Source organism: Mizuhopecten yessoensis, unplaced genomic scaffold (genome assembly GCF_002113885.1).
Source record: "Mizuhopecten yessoensis strain PY_sf001 unplaced genomic scaffold, ASM211388v2 scaffold3355, whole genome shotgun sequence".
NCBI classification, from domain to species: Eukaryota; Metazoa; Mollusca; class Bivalvia; order Pectinida; family Pectinidae; genus Mizuhopecten; species Mizuhopecten yessoensis.
The window spans coordinates 112641-132356 of record NW_018405003.1 but is presented as its reverse complement, the minus strand read 5'-3'; the positions used below and the strand labels follow the sequence as shown (position 1 = coordinate 132356).

Below are 19716 nucleotides of genomic sequence, written 5' to 3'. Positions count from 1 at the left end.
CATGTGCCTCTTGATTTCTAAACTGCATCATGAGAACTTATGCTGTGCATGACATTAAATCAACTGGGTCAAATCTACCACGCAAGACTGCGTATGTCATGTAGCTCCCTAAAAGAACACTTGTTTACGAAAAACATCAAACCATCCCCGAATTGTTCCTGCGGTGCCATTGAGAACTCAACACATTATTTGCTAAAATGTAATAAATATACAGCACTAAGACAGCTTCATATTCTGAGTTTGCCCTATCAACTATCAACTAATCTTTTAATCTTTGGTGATGACTCTCTAACCCATCAAGATAACACTACGATTTTTCTAGCCGTCCAAAATTATATACTCAAAACTAAAAGATTTCAAATAAACGAATAGTCCTTAACAATTTCATGTTGACATATATATATATATATGTATGTTGTGTTGCATTCGTTTTACTACTGTTTTAAAATGTATTTGGACTTATATGCTTATTCAGTGATTTTGCCATTGCATTTCTTTATACCATATTATGTCACTAACTCGCCATGATTATGATTGTTTGATAAAAGTGATGTGTTACCTTGAAAGAGCAGGACGTACCAGGGACGAAGCGGGAAAGTGTTTTATGGACTTATATTTGATAAGAGTGATGGCTAGTATGTGAACTGCAACGTTTTTAATAATCATGGCGGTGCTTTGTGACATACTAATTTTGTCAATAGTTGATTTAGTGGTGATTTATTCTATGTAACTTGTATATACATTTTAACCTTTTTCGAGTGTCCACTTACAGGACTGCTGACATTTTCATCTACTATTCCATTGTTATATTTTACAGAATCGTGTTCCACATACTCATCGCAATAGAGCAATATGATATTACCATCTGATGATCATATGTATATTGATATGTTATTCATTCCTGGTTTCCACTGCATACCAATCCATTACCCCCTCCCCTATTCCCGTAATTATTCTATTGTACATATTACTTCATTCTTGTAGCTAGTGTTGAAAAGCTGATTATTAAGCAGGTAACAAATTTACATAAGTGTCACGACACTTGTTTTTGTTTCCTTTTCTGTTTTATAAAACATGTATTTCGATGTATTATCAAACAAAATTTTAATAAAACGAAGTTTAAACCAAATCAACTCATTAGTTTTATAATTACACATGTGACATACTCTTTGACTTTCCAAACCTGTGATATTATAATCTTACCTGTGATATTATAATCTTACCCGTGATATTATAATCTTACCTGTGATATTATAATCTTACCTGTGATATGCTACTATTTTAACCTAATGTGTTTTATGTGTACATGTATGCTATGCATCTATTTTTTACTCATGTTGTAAATATTGTATATTTTATGTCGACCACATGTGAGATCAGTCATTGACTCAATGTGTTATAGAATTTAAATAAAGTCTATTATTATTATTATTATAGTCGATATTTTGGCGTAATTAATTTCACTAGATACCGAATTCGAAGACAACTTCACTATAAAACGCTGTTTAAAAGACTGTAATGGTTCTCGAATTTACTTTTTAGAACATCTGTTTAACAGTTTAATGATATTTGATGTTCTGATATACATCATAACCAAACCCCTTCGTTGGTTTGTAATTTTTTAAACGTTCATCGAACAGTGTTATTACTTCAGAGAGGTGATCCTCCATTCAAAAACGCACGATATAAAACGTTTAAAACTCCTTTTTTTTATTTCAATAGGCACCATTTTTTAAAAATTAAATTTATTCACTTTTTACATGGGATCAGATGCATTGTAAATGATGTTTATAGGAACAGTGAATGGTTATAATATAGTTATCTGTAGCGCCCTATTAGAAAATTACTGTTCAGAATAATATTAGCAATCTTCTAAGAGTTAAGAGAGCATTCGTTTATATATGAGTATATATTTTGGAATTTGTATGCATGTCTTAGATCTTCCTCCAATGATTGGAAGACATCATTTAAAAGATTGTGAATCCCAATCTTTAATCGAACGTCCATCTTACATTGTATATTTTTAGTAGTCTCAATGTATCTGGTCCCAGTGAGTTCGTCTATGTGTTAAAAACAAAACAACAAATGAGATATTTTCATATAAACCTGTGTATTTCTATATTTTTTCAAAACCTTCGTTTTCACAATTTGTATATATACAATGAATTCATTAGGCAATGAAATAGAACATCATTACTGTACATGTATACATCATGCAACACCATATTTCAGTGGAAAAATAGCACTTTATAATATATCACAAAAATATGGTACAAATGAAGCCATCCTTTGCTAAATGGCATTTCCATGATAAACCCTGATGTTTCAACGTCCCTTATCCGGCTAGCACAACACTTTTAACAGCCAATTCTACCATCCACAGACAGCCAGATCATTTCTTCATATCTTTTATTTCAACTGTAATCGTTGAAATTCTTGTCAAGAAAAACATTTGTGCCACTCCCTCGTATATATTTTTGAAGCAAATCTTGTTTGTTTTAGATAGAAAGGTCCATCGGAAACAAGATGTGAACATATTATACAATATTTTACGCAACCTATTTTATGAATATTAAAGAGGATCACTGGTTTTTTTTTTTATCAGAACACATAGTGAATAGTGAATATGTCATTTTGTCATTGAATTGGAAACTCTTTTTTAAAATGCAGACGACCGTGTATATTCGTTTGCTATACAATGGACGGCTGTTCGCCAGATTTTGACAATACATATCACTACAGATCACTATTGTTTGGGTATGTACCCCAGCTTATCTCCACTCGGTCATCAGTCAGACTTCATGCCGACATTCTGTCAAGCACACGATATTAATATCAGGAACGTACAACCGTTATCTGCGTCTATGCACACTGGTATACCAGAATTGAGTTAGAAGGTAGAATAGGTAGACCAACGGTACTATCCGATATCTAATATTGTTCTTCTGATCTGACCGACTTAACTCATTCACCCCTGATGACATATTTGAACTCGTCCATTCAAAAGTAAGAATAGTTCATTATATAATTGCAGGGGTGAATGAGTTAACAAGGCATACTATGGCTTGTGGCAGACAATGACCAAACGCATGTCTTGTATTAATTTCTGACGTAACGGAAGTTGTTAACAAAAGAACCAAACTACGATCAATTATAGTTTCTTTGTATTAAATTAATTAAACTCATTTAACCAAAATGTAATACCAAATTGCAATGGTCGATTTTCAAATATCTAACAAACCAATTATTTTTTTTAAAAATGCATATTATTTTTGCTCATATTCAAAATCCAGCGATGTTTCCTTTAACAAGAATTACCATAAAGCGATCATCAATGCACAATACCTACTAATTGTCTGGGGTTTATTTTGTAGAAATATCCATGATCTTAAACTATCAAAAGATCTTTTTTCCTGTTCAAAACATGGATTTCAAAGTGAAGAAATCATATTTACCTTCAATACAAATTCTATAAATAATAAAGAGACAATTTATCCTCTACTTTTACCATTATCATGAAACTGTTAATTGGTGACAATATGTCAGCTGCTGAGAACTTAACTTTCACTTTAGAGTTATTTCAGCCTTTACAGTTACACTACTTCTTCAGTTAGAACAACCTCAAAAAAGTGGAACAATGTTGTTCAACATCCATTTGGGCTTTTTTCTGGATGGATTTCATTACAGCAAAATTTAAAGATTGAGTGATTTAACTACCTCTGAAACTCAAGGTGATTATGTTGGCAATGGTATTTTCATTGATCCAGTCAAAGGAGCGTCTCAAGGTTGTTTTTGGGGGGAGCAGTTGCAGGCACATAGGTGAAATACTTAGCAAAGGACTCAAAACACATATAATCATTAACAGATTTTAAATATCATAACTCAACAAAATTTATAACAAAATCTTTTAACAAATTGTTCAACATTTCTCTCAATATGATGTCAGCTGTAAAAAAAATTAAGAATGATACATATGTTATTATGACGTAGCTGATGAAGAAAGTGTACTATTAATCGTATAAACCAAACATATATATGCACACTAATGATAAATGGATTACAGTCACTATTTATGATCTATATATTAGCTACATGGTTACTCAATATGGAGGACATGGCAACTGAATACATTTTCTATGTTTACATGCTATCAAAATGAAATGCTTGGGCAGATATGACAGTTCATCTTAGCAGACTTCAATGAAATCGGCATATTAACAGTTCAGCCGTAAAAACTAACACCAAAGAATAAACCTACTGGTGTCCCATTTTTTGAGTTTTGTAAGACAGAAAAAACTGTGAAAACAAAACTGCAATCAATGAACACTGTAACATATGTCACAAAGGAACCGTGTCAATCTGCACTCAGATATTTTGTAAAACTCACTTTCTTGATGCAAACAAACATAATAGTGGAATAATTTTACAGAACAATATCTTTTCAATTATATTAAATTTGTTCTGAAAATTAGTTAGGACTTATGCAACCACTGATTAAACATCATATGCTTTCTGAATGTGTAGTAAATCATTTCTTTGTAATTCTGCTTCTAAATGCACAAAAAGAGTGCAGACAAACAAGGTTCCACAGCACATAGCAACCTACCCAGACAACAACAGGCCTCTTTGTTACAATTACTCAAATAGAAGTAAAATTCTCTCTCTCGGTCTCTCTCAATACATTCAGTAACAAGTACATACCCCATTTCTTGGACTCACAATTTTTAATTTGATTTTTACTCCACACAATTAACAAAACATTTATTCAAAACAACAGAAAACAGTCAAACTTTTTTCCCATAATCACAAACACACATAAAGAAACAAAAGAGAAATTGCTAAAGAAAGTAATATGAATGATATAGATCTACCAAACACGAACAAGAAGTCAGCACTACAATATTTGTAACCAATGAAAGACAATGATATGGAATGATGTCAACCTAAGTGTAACCAACCCCTTTGATGTGGATTAACCTATTCTTGCTATTGTTAACCACTGATGCTCATCACCTCACTATAAAGTTCAACATTGCCGGTGGAGATCTTGCTGTTTATTATCATAAACCATTGCAGTGCAGATATCTCTACATGGTTAACCACTGGCTAGTAAGGTTTTACTTCAATATATACCGGTGACATACTCATCACAATGTTAGCACATGGTACTGGGGTTGGATATAATATAACAATAGAACGAAAAAATCCATCAATATTAGAGTCACAATCATCTGTTTTGGAATTTCAATTAAATTTACTCCCTGAATCATGAGATACAGTTAATTTCACAAAAAGGAAGTAATATTTAGATTTTCTTCAATGATTATTGACCATGCATATCAATATAAGTTAATTGTGTTTTAAAATGTACACCCTACTAATGACTTCGATTTGAAATCGATAATTAAAGCACCTTTATCACAAAAAACCTGGAATTTCAGGCCAAAATTTTCCATACCAAACCACAGATGCTTATGCAGATCTTTTGAAATCCTGAGGTACCAAATAAAATCTCATTTTTTATCAGGTTCAGTCATCAAAATTCATGGGGGAAGGAAACATGATATTGAATTCATATGTTACCCTGTAGACTTTAAACGTTTTGTATAGTCTACTGTTCCTGGTACATCAGGCGTATTATGAATTGTAGGACTGAAATTCTTGTTTTAATGATCCCAATATATATTTCAAACACTGATAAAGACCAGTTGAGATCCTGCAGATCTATATTAGTCTGTCTCTTTTAACAACCTGTATGCATGTAGTCCTCTACTCAAAACCAGTAATGTGACTACTGTTTATGAAAATGTTCACACCTTTATGTCTTTTACCAATTTTCCCTGCAAATGTTGATTTACGAACTTAAATGAAACAATAATGTTCATGGGACCAAAAGTTTTGAGTGTTTTGTCCCTGAATCCTCAGTGATGAGGCTCTAGTACTAAGGTCAAAGGTCAGGAACCCTGTGAGGCAAATTGCTGCTTGAGCTCTGAAAACACGTTCACTTTTTCTCATTTTTCTTCTTCTTGCTCTTAGCCTGCTGTTCATCTGCTGTGATGTTACGGGGGACCAAGAACACATTTCCATCACTTGATTGCTGCAGCGAGAACAAATGCGGGTCGTACGGACGACCGTGCTCATCGCGTAGTGACTGGAATATCTCCCTGTACAGGGAGCTAAATTTGTCTTTCATTTCACGTGTCTGCTTGTCAATGGTATGCCGCTCCTGCAGCAGACGATCACGAGTTGATTGGAGAGTTGACATGTCGTCCTCAAGATTTACTAGGACATCTAACTTTCGTTTTCGACAGTTCTGAGCGGCCACCTTGTTTTTTCCTCGTCTACGAATGTCTCGGATTAACTGTAACTGTGGTTCTGTAAGTTTGTATTGCGTAAGCAGTTCATTGAACTCTTCAACGGGTACATCAACAATTTCGTCCACTGTTAACGGCACTTTCAGTTCCTGTATCCGTTTGGAATCTTTACAATGAGGGCCTTTGTGGCGAGGTTCTTTCTCCATGGACGTGCAGTATTTCTTGTACTCGCGCGGAGACTGACCTGGCTGCAGGGGGTATGAATGATTGTGACGAATGTGATTGTGGCTCGTTTTTGTTGATGGGAAATTGAAGTCGGTGTCATTAGAGGAGCTGTGGGCACTGTCCCCGTTGGAGCTGCCTCCCGAGCTATAACTATCACCCACACTGTTGTAGTTGTCTCCCTCGCTGTTGTAGCCATTACCACCACCGTTAAATTTGCTGTAATTGTTGTGCTCGAAACTGCTGGCTTTGTTGAAGCCTGGCGATCCACCACTGTAGTCGTGGCCACCGGTGGCACCCTCCAGACTATCAAACGGCGACATAGCTGCTTCGCTGAACTGGTCCTGGAAAAACAATGATCAAATGATTTGCAGTTGTTATACTTCCCGTTTGATTAATCTACTTAAGTTGCAACCAAAGTTTGTGACTTCAATCTATACTGTGACCATGTAGAAAACATTGGAGAAAATGGTTTATTGAAGATCTGCAATGACCTTAAGGAATTCACTTCAGGAAATATCGTTTGGAATCAAGGCAACCTAATGAATGAAAACATGGCCAAGATATCCTTAAGAATTTAGAGCAAATTGTAGTAAAATTGGGTTTAAATAAGGCTGTTCCCAAGATTTAACTTTGTATTTTCATCCAGTAGCATTAAATGTATCGGTGATATCAAATTCACAATACAGCAGTTTAACTACATTTGAATAAAAGGGAAAAAATGAAGTTTAAAAGTGAGAATTGTTATTTAACTCAAACTCTGATAATCTTGAAAAAAAAATTGACATTTATATTTAGGAAGAATATGAGTTTCAGTAACCAATGTTGTTTCAGTGACTAGATAACGTACCTGTTCTGAGCTCCCTAGGGACACTCCCGACTCACTGCTATTGTCATCAAGCATTCTCATCGACCTTAAACCTGGAAAACACCAGAGAAAAGAAATGTATCATCTCTTAAACAAATCAAAGTGGCCACAGCACTAATAAACAGGTTGAAACAATACTTCCTTATGGACTTGAAATAAATTGACATTAACATATAAGTATAGTGATGCAAGGCTTATTCCAGATATAAAAACAGGGAGGTATTTGGGTTCTTTTCCCCAAAAAATATCCATTAAGACCCCACCGACATTATGCGCCCCACCGACATTATGCGTATCTAGAATGGCTTCCTATTTTCTTTATTAGCTTGGTTATATTTCTTTGATCAAACTAAATAGCCCTATTTTTTAGCTGGAAAGTAATATAATGGGAATCCCTACCATCATTAAGAGCCATCTCTGTGAGGTTGTAGTCCTCGGGGATTATGTCGGGGAGAATACTCTCCATGTCTTCGATGGGATCAGCATGGTTTTCCCCACCACTTCCATTATTATAGAACAATTCACTTTGCTCCCAGTCCAGAGGGGTCGGACAGCCCTCGCTCGAACTTGTTGAGGTGAAGTTAGTCATCGGCTGCTGTGGGATTGCTGGAAAAAAAACAACAAAATTAGTATATTTTGTAGGTGGGCTTTTTTTTTTATTTAAACAAAATTTATTTCTTCATTTTAATTAAGGAGACCAACATGCCATGTATCTGCATTTTTATATTTAGTTTCACTTCATTTCTTTCTCAACTACGACAAATGTTATGACTTATGGTGATGTTTGACCACTGGACCTGTCTACTGAACAGCACTAGCGAAGTGTACTTACAAGTGTTTGAGTACGGTGTCGGCAGTGTGTTGTTGAGCTGAGGGGCCACAGGCAGAGTGGCATTCTGTATTAACACCGAGTTGTGGTCTGTAGGGGACACCACAGTTTGATTCACAGGGCCCATCCCCATGGGGGGCCTCATACTTGTATCATTTTCAGGCAGTTCCAGCAGGTTCACAAGATCTTGCCATCTCTCCTCAAGGCTTTCCATTGGAGTATATTGCTCGGGATTCTTTAGAAAACAAAACAAACTCAATGAGAACAATTTAGATATAATACATACATGTATACATAACAGATGAATATTCAAAAACTTAATTGAAATTTGGGAAGATGACATTCACTTTAATTATAGCATACACATAATCAAAGCTACCATTTTTTTGCAAAAATAATAAGCTTAAATTACTTCATGTTACAACAGTACTATCTAGAATATAACAAACACAGCTTCTTAAACTTCTTCAGTATTATCTGGTAAGACAAGACAACCTTCCTTAACAAGTTCTGTAAAAAAAAAAAAATTACCAGGGCCAGTATTTATGAAACCTTTCTTATGCTCATGCATGGAATCTGTGTGCAAGCCAACTTTCTTATAACTCACTTAAATCTGGTGACACAGTTAAGTTCAAATACTGAAAACATTATTCAGCTTTCTCAAGTTTCTAGAAAAATTCTCAGAAGTCATTGATAAATTGTTTTTTTAAATAATTGATCACTTGATCAAGAAACTGAGTATGAACACAGAACCTAAGCATAAGCATGGGAATGTATTCATGGATATTGGCCTAGGCAAGGCGTCTGTCTTTCTTTTCCTTTTTGTTGTTGTGAGTATGTACTTCAAACTTTACAGGAGCTAGTGTCACCATGACCTTCACAAGCCAGACTACATGTTGTACAGTAATGACTGTGACCTTGACTTTATATGAGCTAGACTACATTTGTACCTGTTGTGCTGCTGTGTAGTTAGCCATGTCTGGCCCAAATCCAGTCATCATCTGAGAGGGCTGCGCTTGAGGAGGTGCCATTGTTTGAGACGTGTGCTGATACTGATGTTCCGGCATTCCGTAATCTCCCTCGAGGGGCGGGGGCTCGCTCACCACAGTCATGTTGTTATCGTATGGCATAAAGTTCTGTAAGTACACAAACACGTACAGGTCAGCAAAGAACACGACATGAACAGCAGTACATATACTAACATTTTATTGACTTAATGTACATTTCACCTCTCAGATACCACCTCATGTAATGTTTGTGTAAACACATGTCAACCGTTCACAATGGAAACTTAACAAAAAACTACAGCAATCAACAAAGACTGTCTTTTCTACACAATGGAGCTGACCTGCTTTGAAGTGACATATTAACTTATTGCAGTCCCGAGAATCATCAACAGAGCAGCTCCAGTTTGAATCCCGATACGTTCCAAATGAGTGAATTACATTATGATTATGTAAGTGCACACACCATTAATAATTTGCACAGGTGAACTCAGTTTCACTATTTAAATGTAACATGATTTTTTCCTGAGCAACTGACCTGAAGCTGGCTGTTCGGAATTGGAGGCTGACCACTTGAAGCTCTTCCTCTAAGGGGTACCCATTCACCTAAAAGAAAAGAAAACAATTATCACCACATTGCCAAAACATGTATTATTTTTATTTTTAAAGGTTGTTTTAGCATAATTATTCTTCAATGCAAATTCAATAAATCTATGTTTTGAGAAAATTTAATTAAGCAAAATAGACATTGTATTCTCGGTCAAAACCAGATGAAACAAATTTAAACCGAATTGCCTGAATTCCTAGTAAAATACATAATGTAAAGTATACAAGAGAATTCTTCAAAGAGAGAAAGGTAAGTGGGATTGTACATCCCGTCTTTTAGGAAACCAATGAGGTACGTAGCATACAAAAGGTAAGGTTAAGGTATTATGATTATCCACCCTTTCATTTTTAGACAGAATTCCGAGCTTGGCTCGGATCCTTGTTTCAAACCATACCTGTTTCTGTATCCTGCATAAAGTTTTCTGTCAACCATCTTCTTTGCTGCTGTAATCTCTGCTCTTCATGTTTACACTGCAGGACTTCTCTTTCTTTTTGCTTTAAAGTGAAAAATGAATTATTAACAATGGACAATACATTGTATGATCATGCTGTAAGTATAGCTAGCAAAATAATGTTGCTTGTTTCTGTATCAATGGTGATTGCACTCATGATCAGTACTTATTATTTGCATAAAATTCCAATGAAAAAGAAGTTTCACTCAGTGACAGTTGAAAAACTAAGCAAAACAAATATCTTAAATTATCAAGACTGTGTACATATATATATAAATCTGGAATTACATTAATCCAAAACATTATATAGAATGTCACACTTTCTAAACTACTATTATCTTTATACTATCCCAGAACACTTGTTATATATCGACAAAGTGTCTAAGAGTTATAAAAGTTCTGCAATATACTTTCATTTATAATTCTCGTAGACTTATAATTATTAAAGTGCTCACTTTCTCTCTATCCTTCTGGAGTTCCAACTCCCGTTCTCGTTCCAGCTCCTGGCGGAGGTTGATGTCGAACACCTCCTTCCCCACTCCCAGGTCTATGTCTTGTCTCCATAGCACGTCTATCAAATCAAGATCCTGGAACAAAACAAACCACACGTTACGTAAGACGCCAACAGTTTGTTACCTTTCTCGTAATTAAGTATGTACATTAGTCCCGGAAACTGGGGAAATAACATGTCGTACACCCACACCAAATCTGTCAGCACACTGTAGACAAATTGCACCACACATTGCATTTGAGATGCATACACACATGTACAAACACTAGATGGCACTGTGGCAGCTTAATCTTCAGCACTAGCTCAATTGGATACCATTAAACAATGCTTCTGATAATTAAGAACTGTGAGCCGATTCCAGGTTTCTCAGTATTGCTTTATCTAGATCCTTGTTTACATGGACTACTATGACCACAGGACATCGTGGACAGGACGTGTACCTGGGGACCGCACACAGGTGAAGAGTGGACAGATGTACAAGCAGGACTTAAACCTGCGGTCTTGTATATATGATTGCAAATTATGTTTCCTTCATTGGGAGTGTATCTCTAAAATCATATGTACACATGCTTTAATAAGTAAGCAGTTCCACGAAAACAATGGGTGAATGAATTCCACAAGTCTGATGCCAGCCATAAGATCACAGGGCTATGAAAAAAGGTCTTCTTGATGGCTGTTGCCGAAATATGAAATTGTAAACCCCTGAAAAGGACATAAGGTAGTGACATTTTTACATCTGAAGAATCTGTTAATGCTTTATAAATCATATACATTGAATAATATTATGTCTGACGTGTATATGAATTCCTAGCTAGCTAGTGAATTTTAAAGTATACCCGATACAACGTACTTGTATGTATTGTGATACATGCTCTGTTTTGACTCGGCCCCCCCTGACTGGCTTGTGATTAAAAGTAAACAAAATTCCTTCACTACCACCCACTCAATATCAATGGATATCGTCCAGTTAACAGTTGGTGACTGATTTGTTTAATTTTCTAAAGATAACCGAGAACTACTTTTCGAAACATTTTTGGGGTATTTTCTTATCAAATTCTGGCATGTTCTTAATTCCCTTTAAAAGTAAGAATTTTAAGTCCCAGATTTAAAAGCTTGTATTTTGATGAAATATTTTTGTATTTACATGTAAGTCAGTTTAGACCGTTCATTAGTATGACTTGTTTATATAAGCCAGTAACCTACACTTGTACAAATCAAGGTGCAGTACGTGTACAGAGTTCAGGAATATATTCATAGGATCAATATATCCTCGTTACCCACAAGGATTGATCAACCAATTGCAATCAGGATGTTGAGAGGGGATTCTCGGTACTAATGTACCAACAAACCCTGTAACATGAGTGGTGGTGATCACATCCTGTATCTGTATTGGGTGAGAACCTCTCTGTGTGAGATTGACCACTTACACCACAAGGTGTGTACCGACTGGTCATAAAATATTGACTATGAAATCCACATTTTCCTAGTAGCTGTATATGGAGGAGTGGATCATTCAATAAAATTTCCACAGATCCTGGTTGTGTAAAACATGAGATTGATCACATGTTTACACAAATGTTGATATCGTCTTCATTACTTGCTAAGCAGCTTACACTTCACATTGTATGTTCATGAAGTTCAAGCACGCTTCTATAGATTTCCTCAGATCCTGGTTCTTATGTAGCTTGATCATGTAGATTTATGTACATGTGTAATTTATCATTTTTACAAGAATATTGCTTGATCAGTATACTTTGTTTGTTTTGAACTTAATTGGACATTCGGATATAAGTCAGCAAATATATATATGCAGTATGTCAATAATGATCTGCTAGCATCTGCAGTGATTGGGGTAGTACAAATGTTATAGTACACTTGGCTTTCAAGTCTATAAAGTCAGAAATATGAGAAAACTAGCTTTTGTTTACTATGAGAAGTTATAGGCAGGATGAAATTTCGCTTTTTTATTTCCCGACATGCAATTAAGCCTAATGCAATACATGTGTTTTTTGGGATCATGCATTTCTTTTTTATACATAAAAATAGAACTTCTGCAAGAAGTAACAAAGTTTTCATTTTAAGATATTTTAAAATAAAACTTTGAAAACATTTTCATATGAAATGGAATCAAAATAAATCCTTTCAATGAGTTTCACATGCATGTACATGTTCTACTGACACCACAATGGGCCTTAAATGGAAAACATGACTTCGGTAAATTTACCACATTCAATACTAAATTCATGTGATAGAAATGTATTCTTCTAGGTAACCTAGATATACACGTGTTTACTCAGGTATACATGTAGATAGCCCCTGGGAACACTGTTAATTATAATTTGCTCTGTTCACTCAATTTTTAAATATTGGTAATTCAATAACAGCAATCATCTCGACTGAATACCTTATAAATAATGTACATAAACGTACACAGCTGATGTCACCAGTCAATAAGGTCAAAAGTTCACAAAGCAGTCCATAACCAACATTGACCGTTACTTCAGATTCAATTTAAACAAATCTTATCTATTTACATCACTGACGTTTTTATGTTTCTTTTTTAATTTTCAGAGTTTTCTCCTGGTTTGAAGGAGTGGGGGGGTATTGGTTGTGTTATATTCAGTAATCCTTCACTCTCGAAAAAACCCTTAAATTTTAAAAATGTTATTCTCTGAAAAACGTAATGCCTTTTTAAAAATGGTAATTTTAAGAGTATAAGTTAACATGTATATATATGTTTTTTTTGTAAAAGATACACAACAGTAAAATTTGCTTTGAGTTTCAACATCCTACTTTGAATACATGTACTTGAGTTGTGATGATTGATTGTATGTACGTATTATTCACATCAAATGAAGGCTTCAGGTAGAGACTGGTTTTCCCAGTCTAAATGACACAAGTTGGCCCTTCCCAACTTCCATTATCGTGTGTATATACATACACCTGTAGTATTCCTGTGTATTGAGTCAGATGAGTACGACTCCTCAACACACGGTATAGTTAGCTTTAGAAATATTTTCAAAAATTAAATATGCTCTAAAAATTCATAAAAACAATCGCGATCCAATATTTAAATATATATCATGAACAGATACCTAGGTTTGTGTTCTTTCCTATCAGCAAACTGATAGGAACATCAGTAGATCTTGATTGGCGATCAAATAGTTTAAACAAATTCACAAAGCTGGTTGATTGGAACCTCAGAACGAGGACAAAACAGGCCTTGTTTGTCACACTACGACCAATAAACTGTTTCTGCTCCATCAATCAAGTGGAAAACTTCCTCCGTAATGGGCTTCTATAGTTTTCCATTATATCAGAGCAACTGACCCCGACATAAAGCTTCCTGGTGACCTAGAATGCTATAGATCCTCCGCGCTCGAATCATTACCGCAATCAGACCCATGTAATTGTGTGGGATTTTAAGCCGACAACAAAGCAGCTGTTCCATACCAATGTCGCTCCAACCAGAATTAAAAACATTACGATCCTCTGAACAACAAGAGATTTGAAAACCTACAAAGCAAGCTCAGTCCCCTGTTCATAAAAGCTTTCTAATAGGGATTCAATTTACCTCCAAACTTTTACCTGGCCGTACAATAGCATTATTCTTGTGTATTCACGACACACGGATGGAGAGTATTTCAGCCCCAAGGGTACGAGGCCATGCTGGTTATAAACAGCAGATATAGTACTGTACTTTGTCACCGATGGTGTTGGGACTATGCGACTATATAGCTACCCCAAATCTAAAACCTTAAATAAGACCTAGACATCAACTGTTCCAACATAACTTCTAAAGATGTTCCCACTCCCTTACACTTACATGTTATGCTGGTGTTGGAATTTAAAAAAAAAGTGAATGTTTAGCCTGACTGATTCTTATATCATTAGTGCTTAAAATATATATATATTCAATGCCAATTAATGAATTTAAAGGACTCTAAATTTTTTAGCATGTTTTTATGAAATTACAGACAAGTTATGTTGACCCTACAATAACTTTTCTTCAAAAATCTATACATAGAATAGACATACATGAAAAAAATAAAACAAAATATATATTATATACATAAAAAAAAAATCTAAACCAAAAGTAAAAGAAATTTACAAATGAGACACTAAAATATATGGATACACTACATAGTATATATATATATGTATGTACATACTTAGAATTATTATCAAAATTTTATGTAACACATTGCAATTCTTTCATATCGTATTTCAACAAATAACAGTGCTGATGAGCATTTATAAGTAAATGAGTAGCTTAAAGCTTGGGGTGCCTTTTTTAGACAAATTTTTCCTCCACCAACATCTTGTAATCGGACATTTTTCTGACCTTGCCGGAGTCCTAAAGTCCTCTTAATGTTTCGCAGCATATAATTTGTTTTTCGTACAGTTCAATTACTCATCTGAAAGGATATATCACCATTTCTGTGGCAAACTAGCAAACCAATTATTTAGGTAGTTTCCAAGTAATCAGGAATAAAGAATGTGGAATTTTATAATAAGCATAATGCTGTATTTGAGTTAATATTTCTAAAATACCTGAGGGAGCCATCGATCAGGTGCCGTCAAACCAGTAATATGTACGGTATGGTAATTTTCAAAATTCGATATTTTCCGTTTTCAACTTTTCATACTGCAGAATATGTATAAGCCTTGTGCACAAAGCTGTCTAGAACTCCAACTGTTCTATACTCAACCACATTCATTTATAAGTTTTAGGTCAATAAAATTAATAATATGCCAGCAAAACTGAATATTCCGGCACAGCATGTGAATTATACAATGCTGTATGTTGGAGTTTCAATGTTAATTAGAGTTTATTGACCAATTACAGAATTGAAGCTGAAATGTCACACGTGTATTTTAATTTAGAAATAAGGGTGTCCTTGTATCCGTTTCTATTGCCTGCGACGACAGAGTTGGATATTGTGTCACTTAAAGCTCAGAACTGGCTCCTTAGCCTAGGATACCTGTAACAGATCTCTCCTAGATTACAGATAAAATTTTGGTGAACTTTTTTCAGTTCTGACTCACAGCCAGATCAATATCACAGGTAAAACTAACGCTCGTTATGTGTACCTGTGCTAGGTGTTTTGGTTCTTTTTACCTGTGCGATAAGGTGAACTTCACCTGTAATGCATTTCAGATCGAGGTGTGTCTCATTTTACTTGAAACACGAGTCGTGCCACAGTAACCCAAAAGCTGTATGAAATCTCTATCATCTTTCAGTGGAAGACGTTCACACATATAAGGCTAACAATCTACCCCGAGACTGACGTCCTTGGCAAACCAGTTTCTGTACAAGGCGTAACCCAAGATCCCATTTACTCTACTTAATTACGTACAAATGTATCGTGTTTCACCGCCCAGAGAGAGAGAGAGAAAAATATTCCATTCAGTGACGGATCACATTGACAAGGTTTATATGGAAATGCTCAATGTTGATGTAAATTTTGTTAAATGCCCTCGGGTAAACGTTGTTAAATGATATGCAGAGATGAAAAAATGAGAACATTTAGAGCTGCCTAGGACGTTTATGAGAACAGATTTTTAACAAGATGGTGTACAATTATGTTCATGTAGATTTGCTCCACAGCTGGCTCATGGCTCCATTTTTTCAACTTTCTAAAATAGACAACCATATTTGCAGTAATTAGTGCCTATAAAGCACTTCAAAAAGTGGCTGCAGGGGTGCTTTTAAAGTCAAACATAAATAATGGCAGTTGCTGTTTGCAAAAGTGACAAAACTATCAGATGCAACTTCAGGCAGGGAGAATTATAGAATTGTCAACTCTTTTGCTAGAGAACACTTGTCACATTCAAAGACTGGTCTTTTGCGCAAGTGGTGTTGAAAAAGTACTTTCAGGAAAAATAAATGACCAAATCTATTATCTTCTGGATTCTGCTCCATCGCCATCTGACCTTGGACAGTTTTAGCCCTGAATATGATCATAATGACACAGGTTACTGGTACAGCCTTGTTCTTCAGGCCTACATGTATGCTATATCTTACTACACAGGTATAGCCTTGTTCTTCAGGCCTACATGTATGCTATATCTTACTCCACAGGTATAGCCTTGTTCTTCAGGCCTACATGTATGCTATATCTTACTCCACAGGTATAGCCTTGTTCTTCAGGCCTATGTGTTTGCTTTAGCTTACTACACAGGTATACGTATATAGCCTTGTTCTTTAGGCCTATGTGTATGCTATATCTTACTACACAGGTACAGCCCTCATCTTCAGGCCTAAGTGTATGCTATATCTTACTACACAGGTATAGCCTTGTTCTTTAGGCCTACGTGTAAGCAATATCTTACTACACAGGTACAGCCTTGTTCTTGAGGCCTACAGTATATGTGTATGCTATATCTTACTACACAGGTATAGCCTTGTTCCTTAGGCCTACGTGTGCTATAGCTTACAAGATGTCACATTTGTTATTGATTTTGATGATCTTGGATGACATCTTGTACCAGATGGCCTTTCACAATCGTTTGGCCTACTTTTGGGCTGTCAGGTGCAAGGTGCACTGCGATCACGCACAGAGTACATGGTCACCAAGTCTGTAACAATGGCTTCCAGGAGTCACACATAATGATTCTGAAATTAATTATTTTATAAGAAATGGTAAAATGTTGTTTTTTCAATCTAAATTCTGATAGTCCCTCGATGATAGAAAATAGATGAACTTTAAAGGTTCTAATATATACCTCTTGACAATGTAGACCTGACATCCATGTTCTTAAGGGGCTTAGGTTTGTTGGCAGTTTTATGTCACATTTTTTTTTTAAATTGTAATTAATGCATACAATTCAATATCTTATGAATTCTATGCAATAACAGATTTTTTTTTATGGTCTCAAATCTGAAAATTTCTCCGATAGATTTTTCGAATTAACATGCTGTTTAAACTGTTACCATGTTAAACTTGTTGTCATCTGATTTTTTGGTCAGATTGTTTTATAATTTATTATAGGGTCCAAAATCAAACGATTTGATTACCTGTATTCAATATATTTGTACATCACTAGGTACCGGTATTGTATACTCTGACCTAGATTAAAATCTACTACTAATTATGATTGGTCACCAATTTCACTCTAAATTTTTAAATAATTTTAATATTTAAATAATATACTGGAAAGACATTTTTGAACTGTAAAAGCAATCATGATGTGGATTGATCACCGAGATGTGATTCCATACATTAATCGACATGCATTAATAACTAGAAACTTATATATGTCTCCCCTTATTAGCCAAAAGACAAACTTTGGTATAAAAAAAAATAACAAAAGGCCATATATATCTCTTTATACAGTGGGGCACGAGACCCGAATATAGAATACGACACTCCTGCTTCCCGAGATAAATAACTTTAGCAAGTTTGGTCAACATAGGTGAAATTACATGGAACTTATGCTCTGTTCAAACTTTGGTATTAAAAATAAACAAAGGGCTATAACTCTGTATATAGTGGGGCACAAGACCTAATTCCAATGCATTGCAAACCTTCTTTGGATGATGGAGGGAAATTTCAAGTTTGATAGAGATATCTTTTAACGGTTTAGAAGTTATGCTGTGGACAAACTTTGATATAAAAAATAAACAAAGGGACATAACTCTATATATAGTGGTGCACGAGACCCAATTTCAATGCGAGATATTCCGCCTTCCTAAGATCCATGACAAACATCAGTATTAAAAGTAAGCAAAAGGGCCATAACTCTTTATATAGTGAAGCAAGATACCTCATTCCATTGCACTGCATACCTTCTGTGGGTGATGAAGGTATACTTCAAGTTTGATCAAGATATCTTAAAGGTTAAAAAAAATATGGGCTGGACAAGATTTTACTGAAAATGTTGCACTTAATTGATCTTTGATCTTAAGGTGAAGGTCACAGTGACCTATTTCCAGTGCACTGCACACCTCTGTGGGCGATACATGCATACCTTAAGTTTCATCAAGATATATTTAACGGTTTAAAAGTTATGGCCCGGACAAGTTGAGATTAGAAGAACTAGAAGTAGAAATACAATGTCTCCCTTCATTCGAAGGGGAGACATACTTATCACAATTCTAGATCATTTTATGGCAATGATGGTTAAATGTCTGCCTTCAAACCTGTTCACAAGAAGTGATATTACAGCTGTATAATTGTTGTACCACCACGGTTTATAGGGAAATTTTCACTGGAGTTAGATTCACAAAATCACAACATTTTCTGAAAAAATCATTGTGTCTTGTTTTATAACTTCAATTTAAAAACATATCTTAAATGACGAATAAAGAAAAATAAGGATTTTTTTAATAGGTAGCATATTTTCTATCGATAAACTGACTTCCGTTTTCTTTCATTTATATTTTCTAATGGCTAATAATTAGTATCACACGTTCATTAAGTGTTTCATAGTACGGAGGACATAAAAGTCAATTGGAGGAAGAATATGTCAATATCGTATCGGGACTGATATATATTACCCAGACCAGCCCTAGTTTATAGAACCCGTAGAAAACGGACAAATAGGCTGATATCTGTACAACTGTTTTAGATAACAGTTTCTAATACTGATTTACTGTATGTTTTGACAGTGATGAATGATTCTTGGCCCTTCGTATCAATATTTTGTTATTGAAAAAAATTGTAGAAACATATCTACCTGTCCAAGCTGAGTTGTGATCAATGGGTGGTCTCCCCTGATGTTAATTTATACATGTACATCTTTCATGATTTATTATCCTGTCTATGATAAACTGACATCTACGTACAAAACTTATTAACCCTTCAACAATCATCCATCAAGTTTCAAGTTTAAATTTATCTTCAGGCAAATAACACAGGATCATACTATCATAAGACTAAATGAAAATAGAAATGATGATATGAG

General features: G+C 35.0%; 1 protein-coding gene across 3 annotated transcripts in view; it reads right to left on the bottom strand.

The window, feature by feature from the left end:
* Window positions 1–2091: 2091 nt before the first annotated feature.
* LOC110447425 (nuclear factor erythroid 2-related factor 1-like) overlaps window positions 2092–19716 on the bottom strand; it is a 32037-nt gene continuing 14412 nt past the window's right edge. For all 3 annotated transcript variants that reach the window (XM_021493110.1, XM_021493111.1, XM_021493109.1), the window contains exons 2-9: window positions 10751–10882; window positions 10239–10338; window positions 9776–9843; window positions 9184–9369; window positions 8237–8468; window positions 7804–8010; window positions 7387–7457; window positions 2092–6880 (exon numbers count right to left, since the gene is read on the bottom strand). In XM_021493110.1, coding sequence (XP_021348785.1) covers window positions 6002–6880; window positions 7387–7457; window positions 7804–8010; window positions 8237–8468; window positions 9184–9369; window positions 9776–9843; window positions 10239–10338; window positions 10751–10882 — 1875 coding nt within the window. In that variant the 3' untranslated portion in view covers window positions 2092–6001. The remainder of the gene's footprint in view (window positions 6881–7386; window positions 7458–7803; window positions 8011–8236; window positions 8469–9183; window positions 9370–9775; window positions 9844–10238; window positions 10339–10750; window positions 10883–19716) is intronic.